We start from the raw sequence: 22,023 nt of genomic DNA, 5'->3' as shown, positions 1-22,023 counted from the left end.
TAGTGAAAAGTTTTATTTACATATTTCCCAGAATGCCTTGCCATTCAAGTAAAATGTTGAGTTTTACCACCCATGACTGTATCTGTTAGTGACAAAGACATGGTTGTTGTGTACATACATTGTCAGTCCTGTGGCCTTCAAGTGAGATTCTAGGCTAACATATTATAGTTCAAATGAAATTATTTAACAGAATACAATGCATATTTCATAAGGTGTCATTTTCAGGGCCTAGTTTTACCCTAACACTCATCAGGCCTGAAAGTTACATTATGCAGGCTTGCAAAGTGACGTGTAATTCCTATCGGAATCCAAACAGAGTGGGGACAGCCAACATTCTGACATTTGATTCACCTGCAACTTGCATTCAGAATGACTAAGATATGAGACTATCTAAACTGTATGTCACATCTGCTCCTGCTACGCCCTCTGGTGTTCATCCGGTGTCTTCTTGACCTGCAGTTACTCCCCCTGTACACTCTCTCTCTTTCCCTCTCCCTCTCTGTGTGGTTGGAGACAGGTGTGCTGGAGTCAGAGCAGATCCCTACCAGCTGCAACTCGTTCCATAATCAAGACCTCTACAAATACTCAGTCCTGCCACTTCCATTTTGCCAGATTGTAATCTCTGCTCAGTTCATGATTCTAGCCATTTATGATTATTCAAGATCCTGTTACTCTGCTGTGCCTATTTCCCTGCCTGACACCGTGTATTGCAGTTACCTCTCTGGCTCCTGTCTCCTGTTCCACATCTCACCACCCAACTACCTTGCTCTGGATTTTACTCACCACCACTACCTTGGATTCCCCTCAGGACCTGTTTACCCTGTTCTACTCAGCTAACTTCAACCTCAGTCTCCACATCTGGTTTTTCTGAAACTCATCCGAGCTTCCCCGGATCTGCACTCCATATCTCCCTGTGTAACAATAAATATTTTGGTTCATTCATCCCTGTTTCCTCATCTGAGTCTGCTCTTGTGTTCCCCTGTGTCGCGCAGCTTAACACTGTAACAACCAATTATTGGAATTTTGCCCTTCAATGCCGTCTTGTCTGGGTTGTGTTCATTAGGGCACACAACAGAAAACACTTTAAAATGTTTTGCAATGGAAACGAAAATGAGCGTCTTTCCCTGTTTCACTCTGTTTTCGACCATTTGGTGCCTAATGAACATGACCCAGGTCACTCTCCAAAAATACCTCCGGAGACCCGGCTGGTATTTCACATGGCAGAATTAACCTTAACCTTACCAGTTAAAAGCTGGCAAGCTAACTCATTGATCCTGCTTTAAGAAATACCTAGTATAAAAGGGATTACATAAATCCTAAATAGGGCTGAGTAGGGTGATTTGATGAAGGTAAGATGTCGGTGGCCTGCTGCACCCGTCTGTTTGAAGTAAAGGAGTAGAGAGGGAAGGAGAGAGAAGCGAGAAAGGGGCCCCTGGGTGGATCCCGGCCAGGCAGGGAGCTGAAAGGTAGCTCGGGGGGGGGGCTGCATGGGGGAATGTGATTCCCCAGAGAATCTCAGCCACCACCGCATGCTCAACGCCACTATAAATAACTTTTATTAGCTTTAAGAGGAATTAGTGGAGATGTTAGTAGTCAGCATGGACGCAGATATACAGTGACAGACTGGCTGACACGGAGGGGGGTAGAGTGAGTGACGTCCATATGTAGACTGCACACACACACCAATGCACAAGCAAGTGAATACACACTCACAAAGCCAAGCACATGACCATGAGCATACTCTCAAGCAAGTGAGCAGACGTACAACCAAGCAAAAACACATTCACAAAACTAGCCAAGCGCACACTCACAAAACCAAGATAGCACACACTTGAAAAGCGAAGCACACAATCATGAATATGAGCACACAGAAATACACAAGCAAGCAGGAAAAACACACACACACACACACACGTTTGTTTTGCTATCCTTGTAGGCACCAAACAACTGATTCCCATAGAAAATTATATTTTAACCCTAACTTCTAACCCTAACTTTAATTCTAACCCTAACCCCTAAGCCTAAAACAGCCATTGCCCTTGTGGTAATCGACAAAATGTCCCCACTTGTCTGGATTTTCCATGTGTTATTATCCTTGTGAGGACTTCTGGTCCCCACAAGGATAGTAAAACCACACACACACACACGCACACACACACACACACACACACACACACACACACACACACACACACACACACACACACACACACACACACACACACACACACACACACACACACACACACACACACACACACACACACACACATGCACAAAAATATAAGGATGACTGCATCGGCACACACATACACTGACAAATAAGAAAACAAGCATGCACATGAGCACAAAACACAACATACAATCACACACAGCCAAGCACACAGAAACAAGTAACCACACATTATTTTCTGTCCAAAGGCACAGATGATAATACTATAATCATGCAATAACTACAGACAAGAGCTCTGACAAAGAGACACACATTGACCATGTCCATAGTAACACAATCTTGAGATATCATGATCTGTCTTGTCATCATTTAACAAAGTCAAAAACAGCATCTGTAAGAAAATGTAAACTTTATTGCAGTTTGTCGATTCTATTTCTCCAATTTACAGAAGAGAAAAATAAAACATGTAATTGCACAGTCATTGAAATATGTACATTGCTGATGTGGTTATAGTAATACCTGGTCCGTCCTCCTACTGTATAAGAGAGGGCTGACAACAAGGTACATATGATCAGGCTTGCTCAGCGTGTGGTGGGAAAAGTGTCTCCAAGCTTATCTTAGCAACTTGCATCTACAGTACCATATAACAGCATACACTGAAAAACATAAGCAGGAAAAAAGAAAAGCTCTTTACATAAACAGTTAGTTCTACTGCATTGGGGCCATAACGGTTAAGTACATTCATCTCTAATAGGGTTTAAGACGTTTAAGACACATGCTCACAATGTGCTGTGGCACTAAGACATTGGTGTGATTTGATTAGCTACTAACAGTAGACCTGAGTGTTCTTTCTGTATACAGTAAACAAGTCAAATTAAAGTAAATCAATTAAGTTGTCAAAATGAAAGGTGTAATTAATTGACGCAGTTCAGGTCACAGAATGGCAAACAAACCAGAGAGAATCCGTACCGAGGTTTGATTTGTTAAGCAACGACTGTTTTTTGATTTCTTACGAAGGAAACGTTTTTATTAGAAAATTACATCACCGGGAGTAATTGCTGAAAACCTTTTCCATCTTCCTGACTACAAAACTTAGAAATGCACCGTTTTCACATAGATTGGTATGGTGCTGGATATAAAGAATGAGGTTAAAAATCTGTTTGTGAACTGAGGGTATAGTTACAGTAAATCAAATAATGAATTCACTAACCAACTCATTTAGCAGGTCCGTAATGTGTGGAGACATTGCTCTATGTTTGGACAGTCTCTATAAAAATCACATGCTTTCTAAACCAGATTGGCTGTCTATCTAACTGTATAGCAGGTCACTCTGACAATTCAGTCAAATGTTAATACAAAATCTTTACAGTAGATCCTTCTTTCAATTGCTGTGTAGCCTTCAAAATATATTTGAGAATATTAATATCAATATTATCTTGATAAGGGCACTGATGACAATTCATGGATCCAATGAATGGTTCCCACCGGCCCTTTATGTTAGACAAATATGCTATCATATTACGAAATAATAATACAGAAACACTGCATTTCTACTATAAGCAATCAAGATGTAGCTGTGTGAACTATCTCTTTAAAGGGATAGTTCAGTGAAACGACATATTTAGAAATTCTTACCTTAAATGACTGCAATCCACAATTTGGTTTTGTTAAACTAGCTACGGGTAATATTAGCATTTTGGGACCAAATAGTATCCCCATTTAAAATGTTCTGCCAAAATCATCTGAACCATTGAGCAACACAATCCATTTAACAGATGATTTGGATTGCAGTGTGGATTGCAGTCACTCATTGTACCTAGACTGCTTTCAAGGAAACATATCTAAATATGTAATTTCCCTGAACTATCCCATGAAGGTTAGGGTCACTGGAAAGAGAGAGAGCGCACACATTTGTTTGAGACTGAATTGTTTGTAGAAGAAAGTTAAGTTTAACAGGCTGGAGTCTATTTTGTTTAATATATTTTTTTGTATTTGGTGTATTTATATATTGGGTCTATTTACCGACGGCCTGTATAGGTCCGGAAAATCAGTTATTGTCTATTTTATTACTCTGCCTGAAATTGTTATCTCTTTAGTTCCTATGTCTCTTTCCATGGATGCTTTCCCGTTCAGGGAAAAAAGCGAGCATTATTTACTATGCTCTCTTCCAGGACAATGTGGACTGACCGGAGTTTCGATGCAACAATTGTTTACTTGCAGAAGACTATAGGAAAGAAGTGACTACTCTTAGCAAACAGATTAAAAACTTGCACAATCTACTGGGGAAAGTACCCATGCCTACCTTCTCCACACCACAGGCTGGACGTCATTTCAATGTGTTGAGCGTATCACCACCATCTCAACACTCCTTGACTGAATGGCCAATGCCTTCCAGGCACCCCTCCCCAATGAAGCCTCCCACTCCCTTGGGAAATGGAGCAGGAACGTTGCTTCAGCTGGATTTCGAGAATAATACTCTCACCAATTCTGCTGCCCAACCATGGAAGCACGTCACCCGCCATAGGCCAAATGGAGGGAAGTGGCCTGTGGAAAGTGGGGTTTCTTTGGTGCTGGAAAGCCCGACCCAAATCCAGTTGTCAAACAGCTTTACCATCTTGGCTTCCCAAGACTCCAGCGCCATCCGGACTCCTTCCGAGGGGGATTCTGCCTCGGATCCTCTAAGTTCCCGAGGGGACTCTGTCCCAGATTCCAATCCGCTGCGCTCCTCCTCTCATCGGACCTCGAGGGTGTCTTGACGCACCGGCTCCTCCGTCAGCCATAATGGGTTTTGTGGCCGGCGGGAGGCACAAAAACCTCCGGACCTCCTCTGCCATCTCACCAGCCTTTATCATCGCCAGCTTTATGGTGTGAAACATCTCGGTTCCCGTGGCAAAAACCTTGTGCTGCATTGAGCTAAATCTAACTCAGTTGTTAACTGAACAAACCCACCCCAACTTTGAACACCCTGAAAAATCTACTCTTTTAGCTATTATTTTGAGAAATGCCCCTCATAAGTATACAGCCAATGTTATTTTTGCTAATGAGTTCAGTGACCATTGTCCCGTTGTCTGCATAAGAGATGCGAAGCTACCTACATCTTGCCCTCACATTATTTCAAGATAAATTATAGGCATTTCGCATCAGGCCCTAAACTGTTTAACTTCTTTGCTCTATTGCAGATAAGCATGCTCCATTCAAGAAACTAAGGGTAAGGGATAAAGCTAATCCCTGGTTCACGCATGAACTAACAGAAATACTTCTGGAGAGAAATGTAGCTTGGGCTAAGGCTAGGATGACTGAATTTAAGTCTGACTGGCAGTCCTTCAGACGCTTGAAAAATATGTCTATGCCTGGTAAAAAAAAGGCAACATCGACATACTTCTTGAACTGGTGAGAATCCAGCTGCCTTCTGGAAGGTAGTCAAATCTCTGAAACAAAACTCCCTCCCCTCATTACCCCAGCATGTTATGACAGCCAGATAAGATGGACATTTGTGATGGACATTTTTAATAACCACTTTGCCTCAGTGGGTCACCTATTTGATAAAATAGCTTCTGAAAACTCTGATTCCAACAGAGGAAGCCTTTTACTCACCTCGAGCCAGGTTGCAGAGAACTATTACATTCCCAGATACACATTCCTCATTTTCATTTCAACCATTGGACGTCTACAGTATGTACTAGGTGCCTTATTGAAGATCAATGTAAAAAAAATCTGCTGGAGCTGACTCACTTGATCCCTTTTTGCTGCAGATTTCTGCCCCACTTATTGCAGAATCCTTATCCTATATTTTTAACTTGGCAATTGTTTCTGGAGTTATCTGGAAAATGGCATAAGTCCTCATAATATGTCCTCATATGAGTCCTCATAAGTCCTCATAAGATGGCATAAGATCCTTCTGACTTGGATAACTACCATCCAATTTCCAAGCTATCTTGCCTTGCCGAAGTTTTAGAGTCCCTGGCCAACTCTCAGCTTAAAACTTTTTTTACTTCTCATTCTATTCTTAATGAACATCAATCTGGTTTTAGACCCGAACATAGCACTGTTTTAGTGGCTACACTTGTCTTAGATGATGTGCTATATTGTTTAGACCATAAAAATATGTGTACTGACTTATTTATTGACCTGCCGAAGGGATTTAATACGGTCAACCATTTTTTTACTTGTTCAAAGTTTGTCTGAAATAGGCCTAGATCAGGCATCTTGCAATTAGTTCAAGAACTATCTAACGGACAGGACACAATGTGTGCTTACTGACGGTATCAAATCTAGTTTCCTTAATATTACGAAAGATGTGCCGCAGGGGTTGATTTTGAGCCCTGTTGTCGACTATTTATGTAACTAATATTGGTCTATCTGTTAAGACCTATAACATTCATCTCTATGCGGATTATAGTTATTTACTTCTGTGACCCTTCATTACAGCAGGCCATTCATGACCTTCATCATGGTTTTGACTCAATTCAAAAATCACTTAGTGATCTTAAATGAATGCTAAATGCTAATAAAACCAAATGTATGTTGTTCTCTAGGTCTCTTAATATTGACCCTGAGGACTTGCATATTTGCTAATTGAATGGATCCCAAAGTTCCCCATTTATTTGGATTGACGATAAGCTCTCTTTTAAAACACACATTGAAAAACTGACAAAAAAAGTTGACAATTAAGATTGGTTTCTTTTATAGAAATAAATCCTTCCTCACTTCGGAAAGTAGAAGGAAGATTGCTCAAGCAACGCTTCTCCCAGTACTTGACAATGGTGATATAATCTACATGCATGCGCAGCCTTTGCTTTAAACCCTTTCGATTCAGTCTATCATTTAGCACTGCGCTTTATCACTGGGGACAATTTTTTTTACACATCACTGCATTTTCTATAGCTCTGTTGACTGGGAGTCTCTGACTACCAGAAGGGCCCAGCAGTGGCTACTTTCTGTATATAAAGTGGTTCTTCTAACTCAGCGGTTCTTCGAACTCAGTCTTAACTGGAGATCCAGCTATTTTCAGACCCACTCTCTGGACTGGCTGGTTCTAGAGGTCCCGCGGGTCTCCACTGACCTGGGGAAAAATGCCTTTAGTTTTTATGTTTTTATGCCCCCAGGTCATGGAATAACCTTAAGGCCACCTTGAAATTAGACTCACTTGTCTGAATTGGACAGTTTAGATCGAGTTTAAGGGAGATGATATGTGACTTGTTTGTTTTGATTACTCTTATTGTATTTATTGTATTGATATTATTTATTGTATGTTCCTGTTCACCGGGCTCCCTTGCAAATGAGACCCTGGTCTCAATGGTGATCCACCCTGTATACAATTAGGGGAGGGGCTTGCATTCTTTGACAATAGTCATTCTAATCTGCATCCAAACTGTGCTGCAACGGTAGCTATGACAGCGCAAACAGTACATAGGTGTTTCCAACCATTGACATATGCAGGAACTTTGGGGCACCTTATTTTGGGGGGGTTATAGACCATCCTACTAAAATATTTTAAGACAGACAGCATATTGAGTAGGAGGTTTGAGTGGGCTAAGCTGCTATAAGCAATATCTGTTGCGTATGGTGCATGCTATTACTGGGACAGTGGTTTAGGTTCAAGTTCATGTGTAAAAAAGGCACTCAAATGGGTTGCTTATACCAGAGTAGAGCTTGACAAGCTACACTATATATACGAAAGTATGTGGACACCCATTCAAATTAGTAGATTCAGCAATTTCAGCCACACCCGTTGCTGACAGGTGCAAAAAATAGAGCAGACAGCCACAGAACGGGACCACTGAGTTCTGAAGAGCGTACAAAAACGTCTGTCCTCAGTTGCAACACTCACTAACAAGTTCCAAACTGTCTCTGGAAGCAACGTCAGCACAAGAAGTGTTTGTCGGGAGCTTCACGAAATGGGTTTCCATGGCCGAGAAGCAGCACACAAGCCTAAGTTCCCCATGCGCAATGCCAAGCATTAGTTGGAGTGGTGTAAGGCTCGCCGCCAATGGACTCTGGAGCAGTGGAAACGGGTTCTCTGGAGTGATGAATTACGCTTCACCATCTGGCAGTCCGACGGACGAATCTGGGTTTGGTGGATGCCAGGAGAACGCTACCTGCCTCAATACATAGTGCCAACTGTAAAGTATGGTGGAGGAGGAATAATGGTCTGGGGCTGTTTTTGAAGGGAAATGACAATGATACAGCGTACAATGACATTCTTGACAATTCTGAGCTTCCAACAATAGGTCGGGGAAGGCTCTTTCCTCTTTCAGCATGACAATGCCCCCGTGCACAAAGCGAGGTCCATACAGAAATGGTTAGTTGAGATTGGTGTGGAAGAACTTGACTGGCCTGTACAGTGCCCTGACCTCAACCCCATCGAACACCTTTGGGATGAATTGGAACGCTGACTGCGAGCCAGGCCTAATCACCCAACATCAGTGCCCGACCTCACTAATGCTCTTGTGGCTGAATGGGAGCAACTCCCCACAGCAATGTTCCAACATCTAGTGGAAAGCCTTCCCAGAAGAGTGGAGGCTGTTATAGCAGCAAAGGGGGGACCAACTCCATATTAATGCCCATGATTTTGGAATGAGATGTTTGACGAGCAGGTGTCCACATACTTTTGGTCAAGTAGTGTATGTTAAGGTTGTAAAGTACAATAAAGAATATTAGCATTATATTCTGCATATTGTTTGAGCATGAGTTTAAAAAATAAGTGCTTTAAAGGAGAGGGGTGTCTCGAAGTCTTGAAGTGTGTAAGTGTTGATTGACAGACTTGTTAGCGTAGTAAAGCAATGAAAAACTAAAGTTGAGGTACATTCATCATACATCAGCTCTGAGCCTAGGTAAGTTCAAGTTAAAGCTTTTCCAAAGAATGAGAGAGACATACCAAGCTGCTTCAGCCTCTTTCATATTAAGCTAACATCTCATTCATCTCATTCATTCCTTCCAGGCTCTCCGTTAGCAGAAACCATATCCTTCTGTTCCTTTTCCTTCGTTTGGTCTTCTTTAGAAATTCATATGTTTTGTTTTTAAGCGAAAGAGGGGCTTGCGTTGGTACTCCATGTCTCCATGAGAACCGGCAGCAGTTAAACGTTAGAAATGAATCATATGTAAACACACAGGTTTCTTTCTTAGATACAAAAAAGCAAGAACAGCAATGATTAAAATAAACAAAAAAGAAGTCCTGAAACAATCAGCCGAGAGGTACAATAGATTAAAGTTTAAAAAAGGAAGAGAGAAGAAAACGACGTCAATAAAATACAAATCGTTCTGAATTGTAAAGTGCAAGTATAAAAATATTCACATCTAATCTCAAGAAGAAGTCTTGAGCCTCTGTCAATTGTCTTTGTGGAAAAGTGCAACTTGAGAACAGCACGAGTAAAACATAAAATAAAGGATTCAAAACTAGTATCCGGATAGGTCACGTATAAATCACGTGACTTGAGCCTCAAGATCTCCTCCGTAAGAAAATGGCAACCTCCTCAAGGGCGACAGGGTAGTCCTCCAAGAGAGTTCCCCCGTCGAACACCTGGGCGTTGCGGCTGTCCTGCCACTGAAAGCCCCCGTCGGGCAGGTAAATATTTCTCTGTACTGTCCCCCTCTCTATTACCGGGGCAACAAGGACCTGGAAATACATAATAATAACAACAACACATTATAGGAGAAGTTCAGTATTTTAAAACTTAATGTTAGATGGTTCCTCACCCTGAAAGTAGTTTACCGGCCAAGAGAAACTGTACTCCATGGTTTGGTTTTCATTAAACAGCCACTACAAACATTTGCTAACTTTAACCACCGCTAGCTAAAAATCTATGGGAGTGATAGGAGCATGCAATACATGTCTATCCCACTACTGACATCAACTGTAATAAAGAGACCTAGGGCCTCAGTCTTCTAGGATGGCATTGGCCACTAGTTGATGTTGGTGTTAGAAGTGGAATCCACGCAGGAGACTGTCTGAGATGAATACTGAGGCCCTAGGCCTCTTTCTTACACTTGGAAACCGGGGGGTCTCATTCAGTAGGCCCCAAACGGGATATTTAAAAATATATTTTTTTATTGAACCTTTTGTTTAAGCAGGAAAATCTCATTGAGACCCCTGCTTCTTTTACAAGAGAACCCTGCAATAAATCATACAAATGTACAATTCCAACGCAATTTTTATATTTACAAGCAATTTAAGAAAAGTAGCTTCATGAAACGACCATAAAGAAAATAAAAACTATTCTGTTTAAAGGTGCCCTAGTGGTACCAAAACATCCAATTTGAGAGAGTTCTGGAGATCACTGAAAAATTAAGGTTTAAAAAAAACTAAATGCAGATCTACCTAACTCCGAAAAGGATCTCCAGAGTTGGCCATCTCTGAGACCGGGTCTGGTAGCTCGTACGTCTGTAGGTTAACAATGAAGTAAGGTATGGCTGAAGTTCGTGCAAGGGGGCTTTATAAACGGAGAAGGTTGTGCCAGAATTTATGCAATAATAATGTTTATTATCGTTGTGCGTCCTTCAATTTGAGCCATCCACTTCAATCTTAACCAGCAGAATCAGAACGAGTATAAAACAATGCCACGTCTGAGTGTCATTCGGTCACCTCGTCTCCGATGAGGAACTGGTCGTCAATGGTGAAGGTCACAGGGTCATCAGGGCTGAGCCACCACAGGGGCCGGTAAATTGGGCTCCCCGAGGTCATCCAGTCCTCTGCATACCTCGTCACCAGTGGAACCACAAAGTCCTGGTGCCACGCGATGAGAGCCCGCGTCAAGTTCAGCACCTAGGGTGGAGGGACAATCACATAGAAATACACGGAAACAACATACTTTTGAACAATCATTGGAACTACCAAAGCTGCAAGCAATGTACTTACTGTACACTGAGGGCCAGTCTTAAACCAGATTAAGCCTATCCCACTGGGAAAAAACTGATTTGAATCAACGTTGTTTGCAAGTAATTTCAACAAAATAAATATAATGTAATGACGTTGAATCAATGTGGAAAACTGATTGAATTTGAAAGAAGTCATTAACGTAAGGGACTTATATATTTTTTTCACCCAACTTTGAACCTAAATCCAATGACATGGTGACATGTTTTGTTGATCTCACATTGAATTCAGGTTAGTTGACAACTAAATCAAATGTAAATCAAAAATATAATTTGAACACGTCTGTGCCCAGCACTTTCAGTGGAGATTTTCCATTGAGCATGAATTTTTGTCCAGGAGTGAGCTTAATCTGGGTGCGGAAACTGGTCCTCAGTGTACATTAAAGACGTGTAAATGCATTTGAGTTGAGAGAGAGGTGGGCCAAGTTCAGCTGTCCTTCTCAGACATGCAGGAATAAAGAACAGAGCATTGTTAACATTGCGGTCTAACAGTGTCCGTCTCCTCTCTCCGGCTCGGGCCAAACCTCTCGGACATTCCAGGAAGGGTCACACACCCGGGTTAACGTCCTCTCCAGTCTCCCGTGACGGAAACAAAACCCAACCACAACCATAAAACTATGTATTTTGACAAGGGGGGAAAACATTTGTCGAAATTAATGTGGAAGAATCATAGCCTGGCTATGACTAGAGCTCTAATTAAGAAAACAGGCACGCGGTTTAAACCATGGTTGTATCCTATTTGGACTCAAAACGGTGATTGATGTAACAGTCTCTGAAGGGTGTTGCGCATGCACGCGCACGCACACATACACACACACACACACACACACACACACACACACACACACACACACACACACACTATGATGGCCAATGCAAATACACCCAAACACACGCGCACACTATGGAAAATAAAGGTAGTCCAAGGTATTTCTCACGACAACACAATAATAGCAGTCTACTGTAATTTGTCATGTGTTATATATCCAGCAGAACACCACTTAATTCAAGCTCTCTGAGACACAAATGACACCCTACTTCCCATACAGTGCACTACTTTTTATCAGAACCACATATGGAGGAATAGGGTGTCATTTGAGATACAGCCAAGGACCGACATGGAAAAACTGCAGTCCCTCAATCACTGACTGACCAATATTTTCACATTTCCCATTTCTCCATAATTGCCATGCAAATGATGTTTCTCTCTGGATATTTTCTCCCTCTCTTCGCTTCCCAAAAGTGGAAAAATGAGTTGATCTCCCTCAGCCCTGTCACACTAGTCAATTACACATGGGAACCTTAATGACTGTAATAAAGCCTTTTTCCAAGACTTGTCCTCAAATTCATTATCATTCCTGCCGAAGTGGCTCGCATCATGGCCCGAGAGTGAGAGAGTCATAAATCTAGAGGAAGCCCCTAATGTAGACCAGATGGACTCCTAACCACAGGTGATACTGGGCCGGAGGGAGAGAGGGGGCCAACCGATTGCTCCCATTGACAGAAGGGGGAAAAACACTCTTTCACCACCATCATCACCTCACCCTCTATCCTCGCTAAAAAAGACACTGTGCTTTGCTTAAGGCAAAACCTAGCCACCCAATCCAGACAATTCCACCCCCTCGCTTCCAGTACCCCAGCACTATCACCCCACCCACCATCATCTCTCCGAAAAGCCACTGGGCATAGCTGAAAACCCTTACTTGCATTCTAAATAGTAGTCTCATTGGGTATGCGAAAACATAACGTTTTTTCTTTTTATGGAGTATGTTTTAAATGCCAGGATGGCTTTCATCTAGTATGAATTCGCTGCACACTATTGAGGAAGATAATCTTCTTTTCAGATCAATGTGTGTTTGACAACAGCTGATAATCAAATAAGGGGATGTTCCAAATGAATTAATTGCAGGGAAAACCCAATTGTGCATTATATGACAACTTCTTAGTATGGATAAGCAATAGTATGTTGACCATACCCTATTCAAAGGAATTTAAGTATTTTGTCTTGCCCATTCTCCCTCAATGGCACACATACACAATCCATCTATCAATTGTCTCAAGGCTTAAAAATCTTCTTTAACCAGTCTCCTCCCCTTCATCTACACTGATTGAAGTGGATTTAAGAAATTACATCAATAAGGGTTCATAGCTTTCACCTGAATTCACATGGTCAGTCTATATCTTGGAAAGAGCAGGTGTTCTTATTGTTTTGTATACTTTGTGTATTTGTTCCGTTTTTACTAAACTGTATTCTGAAATGAACAAAAATAAACGCAACATGCAACAATTTCACTGAGTTACAGTTCACATAAGAAAATCGGTCAATTGAAATTAATTCATTAGACCCTATGGATTTCACATGACTGGGCAGAGACGCAGCTATGGGTGGACCTGGGAGGGCATAGGCCCACCAACTTGGGAGCCAGGCCCACCAGATGGGGAGCCAGGCCTAGCCAATCAGAATGAGTTTTTCCCCACAAAAGGGCTTTATTACAGACCGAAATACTCTTCAGTTTCATCAGCTGTCTGGGTGGCTGGTCTCAGACAATCCAACAGGTGAAGAAGCCGAATGTGGAGGACCTGGGCTGGCATGGTTACATGTGGTTTGCGTTTGTGTGGCCGGTTGGACGTACTGCCAAATTCTCTAAAACAATGTTGTAGGCGGCTTATGGTAGAGCAATTAACCTTAAATTCTCTGGCAACAGCTCTGGTGGACATTCCTGCAGCCAGCATGCCAATTGCACGCTCCCTCAAAACTTGAGACATCGATGGCATTGTGTGACAAAACATTTTAGAGTGGCCTTTTATTGTTCCCAGCACAAGGTGCACTTGTGTAATGATGATGCCGTTTAATTAGCTTCTTGATATGCCACACCTGTCAGGTGGATGGGTTATCTTGGCAAAGGCGAAATGTTCACTAACAGGGATGTAAACAAATTTGTACACAAAAGTGGAGAGAAATACGCTTTTTGTGCGTATTGAAAATGTATTTAATTTCAGCTCATGAACCATAGGACCAACAAGTTACATGTTTTGTTCAGTAAAGTATGTTGTATGGTTAGTACACCGTATATAGTTGAAGTAGTATAGGCAAGAACGATTTCGGCCACGGCCACTGTGCTTTGGTGAAGGTAAAACATAGCCACCTCTTACGTACAATACATGACCAAAATGATGTGGACACCTGCTCGTCAAACATCTCATTCCAAAATCATGGGCATTAATATGGAGTTGGTCCCCCTTTGCTGCTATAACAGCCTCCACTCTTCTGGGAAGGATTTCCACTACATGTTGGAACATTGCTGCGGGGACTTGCTGCCATTCAGCCAAAAGAGCATTAATGAGGTTGGGCACTGATATTGGGTGATTAGGCCTGGCTAGCAAGCAGTGTCCAATTCATCCTAAAGGTGATTGATGGGGTTGAGGTCAGGGCTCTGTGAAGGCAAGTCAAGTTCTTCCACACCGATGTCGACAAACCATTTCTGTATGGACATCGCTTTGTGCACGGGACATTGTCATACTGAAACAGAAAAGAGCTTTCCCCAAAATATTGCCACAAAGTTGGAAGCACAGAATCGTCTAGAGTATAATTGTATGCTGTAGCTTTCAGATTTCCCTTCACTGGAACTAAGGGAACTAGCCTGAACCATGAAAAACATCCCCAGACCATTATTCCTCCTCCACCAAACTTTACAGTTGGCACTATGCATTTTACAGTTGGCACTATGCAACCCAGATTCGTCCATCAGACTGCCAGATGGTGAAGCATGATTCATCACTCCAGTGAACATATTTCCACTGCTCCAGTCCAATGGTGGTGAGCCTTACACCACTCCAGCCGACGCTTGGCCTTGCAAACCGTGATCTTAGGCTTGTGTGCGGCTGCTCGGCCATAGAAACCCATTTCATGAAACTCCCAACAAACAGTTCTTCAGCTGACGTTGCTGACGTAGTGAGTGTTGCAACCGAGGACAGACTATTTTTACGCACTTCAGCATTCGGCGGTCCCGTTCTGTGAGCTGGTGTGGCCTACCACTTTGCGGCTGAGCCGTTGTTGCTCCTAGACGTTTCTACTTCACAATAACAGCACTTACAGTTGACTGGATCAGGTCTAGCAGGACAGAAATTTGACTGACTTGTTGGAAAGGTGGCATTCTATGATGGTCCCATTTTGAAAGACACGGAGCTTTTCAGTAAGACCATTCTACTGCCAATGTTTGTCTATGGCGATTGCATGGCTGTGTGCTCTATTTTATACACCTGTCAGCAACGGTGTGGCTGAAATAGCCAACACCACTAATATGAAGTGGTTTCCACATACATTTGCCCATGTAGTGTATTCCCTGCAGGTTACCGCTGGATTTCTTAACACACTACTAAAGGGAGATTACGCGGAGCTCCGTGTCAAGCCTTCTTGATACTATACAGCGGAAATGGCATGGGAAATGGTAATTGTCTGCGTTCAAAATCCCGCCCCAATGATATTACATCCTATTAGGAACAACGAAATCGAAATATGAAAAAGATCAAGTGGAAGAATTACATATTACAACTGAAATAAAATTATTCAACCAGAAATGTAACTTGTCAATTACGATGATTTAGTGAATACATTTTTAACTGCACACCAATTTTTTGTTGTTGCAATTAAGACAAATTATGCCTACATCAAAGCTACTGTTTTGCAAAAATAAAGTTATTGAAGACTAACTTGTATTTCATTTCCACATTGTAAATGAAAGTGATATGGAATGCCGCAACGCGTGATAGACAATTTAAATATCATTATAAAACAAAGCACTTTGCAAAGCTTGATCTTGTTCATTATTTGAATCAGCTGTGTAGTGCTAGGGCAAAAAACTAAACGTGTACCCCGTGGGGTCACCAGAACCAAGTTTGGGAAATGCTAAGTTAAGATAACGACTTCCAAATAACACGAAATTACTCTCCCATACCACATTTCTTTCCAATTCAGACATTGTTTCTTCAATAAAGTACAATTTGTGCAACTTCTTGTGCAACTTTAAATCCTTAAGTGTCTATTGACGCACCTGTGCATCAATCTAAGTAACATAATGACATCAGTTTAAGCTAGAGTTTGGGCTGCGTCTCAATCCACTGCATCCGCCTATATTGGTCTTCCACATCTGTGGTGGAAGGTGGCCGAGCTACAAACTTGTTTGTCAGACCATGAGACACGAAAACGAACAGTTTGGCCTATTTTGCTCTACGACCCCCACAAGTGCCTTAATAACAAACTTGTACGTCATCTGTTAATACAAATAAAATTGTTAAATTACGAGCCTAGTTGGTTTAGCCACAGAAAAAGCCAGGAACCTTCCCGTTAGCCATGATTGGCGGAGATAATGAGTGGCTGGACATGTTGAGAGATGAGTTCGGATTTGCCATGTAGCACGCTTCTGTCTATAACATGGGCTGGTGAGTATGTGTTGGTAATGTTCATGATGTCACTGCGACAACTGTCGATAGACGTAGCTGATAAATTCGCTCTGGCTATCTACTCCGATTTCAGAGCACTCGTCTGAGTGTGCCAGAGCACAGAATAACTGACAAATTTACAAAAGCGTAATTAAATTGTTAACAGCAGCACAGTTGCAGTCACCAACGCTCTGGATAACATAAAAACTAGGGCGAGTAAAATTGTCAGAGTGAGCTGTTCCCTCATTTGTGTCCGGAAGTAGCTAGCAAGCTAGCCAACATTAGCCAGTTAGCTTGGGTGCTTGACTGCTGTTGTTATGTCAGAACGCTTGGATCAACCCTACTCCTCGGCCAGAGCGTCCAGTGTTCGCTCTGAATTTACGAAAGGACAATCTGACAACTCTCTGAGTTTATGAACGCACAGAGCGCACTCTGAGCACACTCTGGCACTCCAGATTGAATTTACGAAGACACCCGTAGTATAAACCAGCCTTTAGTCTTGACATATACTGCTCAAAAAAATAAAGGGAACACTTAAACAACACATCCTAGATCTGAATGAAAGAAATAATCTTATTAAATACTTTTTTCTTTACATAGTTGAATGTGCTGACAACAAAATCACACAAAAATAATCAATGGAAATCCAATTTATCAACCCATGGAGGTCTGGATTTGGAGTCACACTCAAAATTAAAGTGGAAAACCACACTACAGGCTGATCCAACTTTGATGTAATGTCCTTAAAACAAGTCAAAATGGGGCTCAGTAGTGTGTGTGGCCTCCACGTGCCTGTATGACCTCCCTACAACGCCTGGGCATGCTCCTGATGAGGTGGCGGATGGTCTCCTGAGGGATCTCCTTCCAGACCTGGACTAAAGCATCCGCCAACTCCTGGACAGCCTGTGGTGCAACGTGGCGTTGGTGGATGGAGCGAGACATGATGTCCCAGATGTGCTCAATTGGATTCAGGTCTGGGGAACGGGCGGGCCAGTCCATAGCATCAATGCCTTCCTCTTGCAGGAACTGCTGACACACTCCAGCCACATGAGGTCTAGCATTGTCTTGCATTAGGAGGAACCCAGGGCCAACCGCACCAGCATATGGTCTCACAAGGGGTCTGAGGATCTCATCTCGGTACCTAATGGCAGTCAGGCTACCTCTGGCGAGCACATGGAGGGCTGTGCGGCCCCCCAAAGAAATGCCACCCCACACCATGACTGACCCACCGCCGAACCGGTCATGCTGGAGGATGTTGCAGGCAGCAGAACGTTCTCCATGGCATCTCCAGACTCTGTCACGTCTGTCACGTGCTCAGTGTGAACCTCCTTTCATCTGTGAAGTGCACAGGGCGCCAGTGGCGAATTTGCCAATCTTGGTGTTCTCTGGCAAATGCCAAACGTCCTGCACGGTGTTGGGCTGTAAGCACAACCCCCACCCGTGGACGTCGGGCCCTCATACCACCCTCATGGAGTCTGTTTCTGACCGTTTGAGCAGACACATGCACATTTGTGGCCTGCTGGAGGTCATTTTGCAGGGCTCTGGCAGTGCTTCTCCTGCTCCTCCTTGCACAAAGGCGGAGGTAGCGGTCCTGCTGCTGGGTTGTTGCCCTCCTACGGCCTCCTCCACGTCTCCTGATGTACTGGCCTGTCTCCTGGTAGCGCCTCCATGCTCTGGACACTACGCTGACAGACACAGCAAACCTTCTTGCCACAGCTCGCATTGATGTGCCATCCTGGATGAACTCTACTACCTGAGCCACTTGTGTGGGTTGTAGACTCCCTCTCATGCTACCACTAGAGAGAAAGCACCGCCGGCATTCAAAAGTGACCAAAAAATCAGCCAAGAGGCATAGGAACTGAGTAGTGGTCTGTGGTTACCACCTGCAGAACCACTCCTTTATTGGGGGTGTCTTGCTGATTGCCTATAATTTCCACCTGTTGTCTATTCCATTTGCACAACAGCATGTGAAATTTATTGTCAATCAGTGTTGCTTCCTAAGTGGACAGTTTGATTTCACAGAAGTGTGATTGACTTGGAGTTACATTGTGTTGTTTAAGTGTTCCCTTTATTTTTTTGAGCAGTGTATTTGGTTGTTTAGTACATGGCCTCAAGTGAATCCTTAAAGAGCTAGGTGGGGCTAAGGCTTAAGAGGGTGTGAACAATGCTGAATCGGTGTAGACAAAGAAGTGCTCTCCAGTAGGAATACCAAAACTATCAAGAGCCATTTTCTCAAAAGTGAGGTTACAAGTTTATCAACTTTCAAAGCAGAAGGACTTTCCCATTGTTCCTCAACTGTAGTGTATGATATACCATTTTCAAGCTCTGTCTCTACTTCTATCCATTGTAATAAACACAATTTCAAATGTTGCTACTACATAAGACCGAATCGAGCCAGTCGGTCACATATATCCTGACCTTATCTTATATCTCCTAGATACTGGACAGACACTTCAAAACTTTTGTCAAAAAATACATCAGAAGGAATGTCTTTTTTTTGCCATTTATGAACGTGATATTCAATGCGTTTTAAATAGCTAAATGATCCATGGTATGTCCATCTTAAAACAATTCCATATGTTAATGTAAAAATGTTGCACGTATTGATGGTTTAACAAGAGACCAGCTGGCATTTTCAACCTGTCCCTGACTGAGTGTGTAATACCAACATGTTTCAAGCAGACCACCATAGTCCCTGTGCCCAAGAACACTAAGGTAACCTGCCTAAATGACTACCGACCTGTAGCACTCACATCTATAGCCATGAACTGCTTTGAAAGGCTGGTCATGGCTCACATCAACACCATTGTCCCAGAAACCCTAGACCCACTCCAATATGCATACCGCACCAACAGATCCACAGATGATGCAATCTCTATTGCACTCCACACTGCCCTTTCCCACCTGGACAAAAGGAACACCTATGTGAGAATGCTATTCACTGACTACAGCTCAGCGATAACACCATAGTGCCCTCAAAGCTCATCACTAAGCTAAGGACCCTGGGACTAAACACCTCCCTCTGCAACTGGATCCTGGACTTCCTGACGGGCCACCCCCAGTTGGTAAGGGTAGGTAACAACACATCTGCTACGCTGATCCTCAACACAGGGGGCCCCTCAGGGGTGCGTGCTCAGTCCGCTCCGGTACTCCCTGTTCCCTCATGACTGCATGGCCAGGCACGACTTCTACCCCCAAGCCATAAAACTCCTGAACAGCTAATCAAAGAGCTACCCAGACCCCTCTTTTACGCTGCTGCTGCTACACTCTGTTTAATATCTATGCATAGTTACTTTAACTCTACCTACATGTACATATTACCTCAATTGCCTCGACTAACCTGTGCCCCTGCACACTGACTCTGTACCATTTGATAATCTAGTGGTCAATCTTCGTTGCAATAGGCCCATTGATATCAGTGACCAGCAATGGCGGACTGGCCGTCGGGAGCACCGGGACATTTCCCGGTGGCCTGAGGGTCGTTTTGGCCTGCGGTGAATTGTCAACTTGACCATCAATAATATAGCAAGCAGGAATGAGTTGACAGAGAATCCACGCATCAGGCGCGACTCTCACTCTCTCGCTGCAGTGTCCCCGCGCGATGGTGCACGCACCAAAAATGACATCAGGTCTCTCCGCGACGCACATAGCAACCGTCTACCTGCCTGTACAGATAACATTTTAGACAAGTCGCACGGCGAAATGGACAGTCAGAAGAGGAAAGGTGGAGCAGAGAGGGAGAGAATAAAAAAGAGAAAGGCCCTTGCCACAGACACTGCAAAATAAGCGACATGTTCGCCAGTAAGGAACCAGGTCAGTCAAAAACACTAGCTAAAACACACACACTGACACACACACACGACACCCAGCATGGCTAGCTAAGTAGCCTAGCTAATAATAGTGACACAGCGGCCGGTAGGCTAAACAGTTTGCACGTCTTACGTCTTACGTCTTCGTGGAGGAATTATATCATAGCAATGAGAGCAACATAGCGATCATAATATGACATTGAAGGTAATATGTTTCAGCTAGTAAAAAATAGTAAACCTAGACTATGGATTTGCCAGCATTCGGTCATGACTCATGCCACATAAGCTAGGGAAAGTGCACATGTACAGCGAAACAGGCTACAGTAACATAACCATAATACATCCATGAACGTAACACAGTAGCCTGTGTGACACAGCACAGGCAATGACAAAGATCATTAGTGCCATTAGTACCAGCATTACAAGTTACTACAATAATATACAGCTCTGGGAAAAAATGAAGAGACCACTCCAAATGAAGAGACCACTCTTCATTTTTTCCAGAGCTGTATTAATGTAGCCTACTGATACACTAATGATAGTGAGTATGATAATAGAGTATTTTCTTTGTAAAGGTGGAGAAGGAAGCAGCAGCAGCACTAGAGCTTCAGGTGCTCCTGCAGAACTGGAGATGGTGGTCAGTTCAGAGTCAGACTCAGAGCAGGAACCTTCAGGTACAACTTCAGAGCACAAACCTAAACATGTAGGCTATGATTTTAGATGAATATGTGCTTTATTTATGAGATTATCAGTAGGACTAATCGCGGGGCATACAATTGATGACTGCACAAGTAATACAAGTTTAAGTTTAGGTTATTTACAATGTTAATCTCATTCTGCAGAGCAACCAGATGTGCAGAAAGAGAGCCCAGTACAGAGAAAATAGAAAGGGACAGTGAAAGCACTGAAAATCCATTTTGATTATTTTGCCCGTCGTCAGTCCAAGGATTTTGACTTATTTTTTCAGTACCACCCAAAACAAACCCCCCAAAGAGTCATTCCCAATGTATTCCACTCCAAAGATGGCACAATGAGAAAATGGCTGACATACAATGAAGTAACTCACTCCTTGTTTTGCTCAGTATGTCTTCCTTTCGCAAAACCTTCAGCCAGTGATAGCACATTTGTCAAAGGAGGCATGCAGGCCTGGAAACATGCCCATCAGAGAGTACAGGAACATGAGAGAAGCAAGACCCATAGAGAAAGTGCAGAAGCCTTTTTCCTCAGAGCCAGCAAAGCAGACATCCGTACCCTTCTGAGTGATAATCAAATGTCAGTTCAACGAGACCAGGTCAGAAAGAGGAGGCAGGTCATGGAACGTGTGATTGATGTAGTTAAAGTTATTGGTAAATGTGGGCTTAGCTACAGAGGACACAGACACGAAGCCGCATATAACTTGGAAAACATGGCCGACAATCATGGCTAGTTTTTTGAGCTAATATTGTTACTAGTGGTAATTACTTACTGGTTACTCTGAAGTAGCTATGTTATGACTCTTCCTTAACAGGCTGACAAGGGTGAAAGAACATTTGCTGTGAGTTAAAGCTTTTGTACAGAGGCATGTTTTTTGGACTTTCATATTATACTCGCAGTTATGTAGCCAATGTTCAATTTCATTGACTCAGTGTATAGATGTGTTTATTGTGTGCTGTTGGCTTTATGGGAACCAGTGAGAGAACATTGTAATCTAAACATTTTTGTAGAGGAGTGCTTTTTTGATTTTTGTATTAT

The 22,023-nt window shown here is 42.9% G+C and overlaps 1 protein-coding gene across 1 annotated transcript in view; it reads right to left on the bottom strand.

Annotated features, from left to right (window-relative positions):
• Positions 1–2,565: 2,565 nt before the first annotated feature.
• Positions 2,566–22,023, bottom strand: part of si:ch211-236l14.4 (SITS-binding protein) — an 89,966-nt gene continuing 70,508 nt past the window's right edge. Inside the window, exons 9-10 of the mRNA XM_014123862.3 lie at positions 10,755–10,934; positions 2,566–9,788 (exon numbers count right to left, since the gene is read on the bottom strand). Coding sequence (XP_013979337.1) covers positions 9,612–9,788; positions 10,755–10,934 — 357 coding nt within the window. The 3' untranslated portion in view covers positions 2,566–9,611. The remainder of the gene's footprint in view (positions 9,789–10,754; positions 10,935–22,023) is intronic.

This window comes from Salmo salar, chromosome 10 (assembly GCF_965601325.2).
Source record: "Salmo salar chromosome 10, fSalSal1, whole genome shotgun sequence".
NCBI lineage: Eukaryota > Metazoa > Chordata > Actinopteri > Salmoniformes > Salmonidae > Salmo > Salmo salar.
Note: the sequence above shows the minus strand (reverse complement) of the source record. Positions and strands in the feature narration are given on the sequence as shown.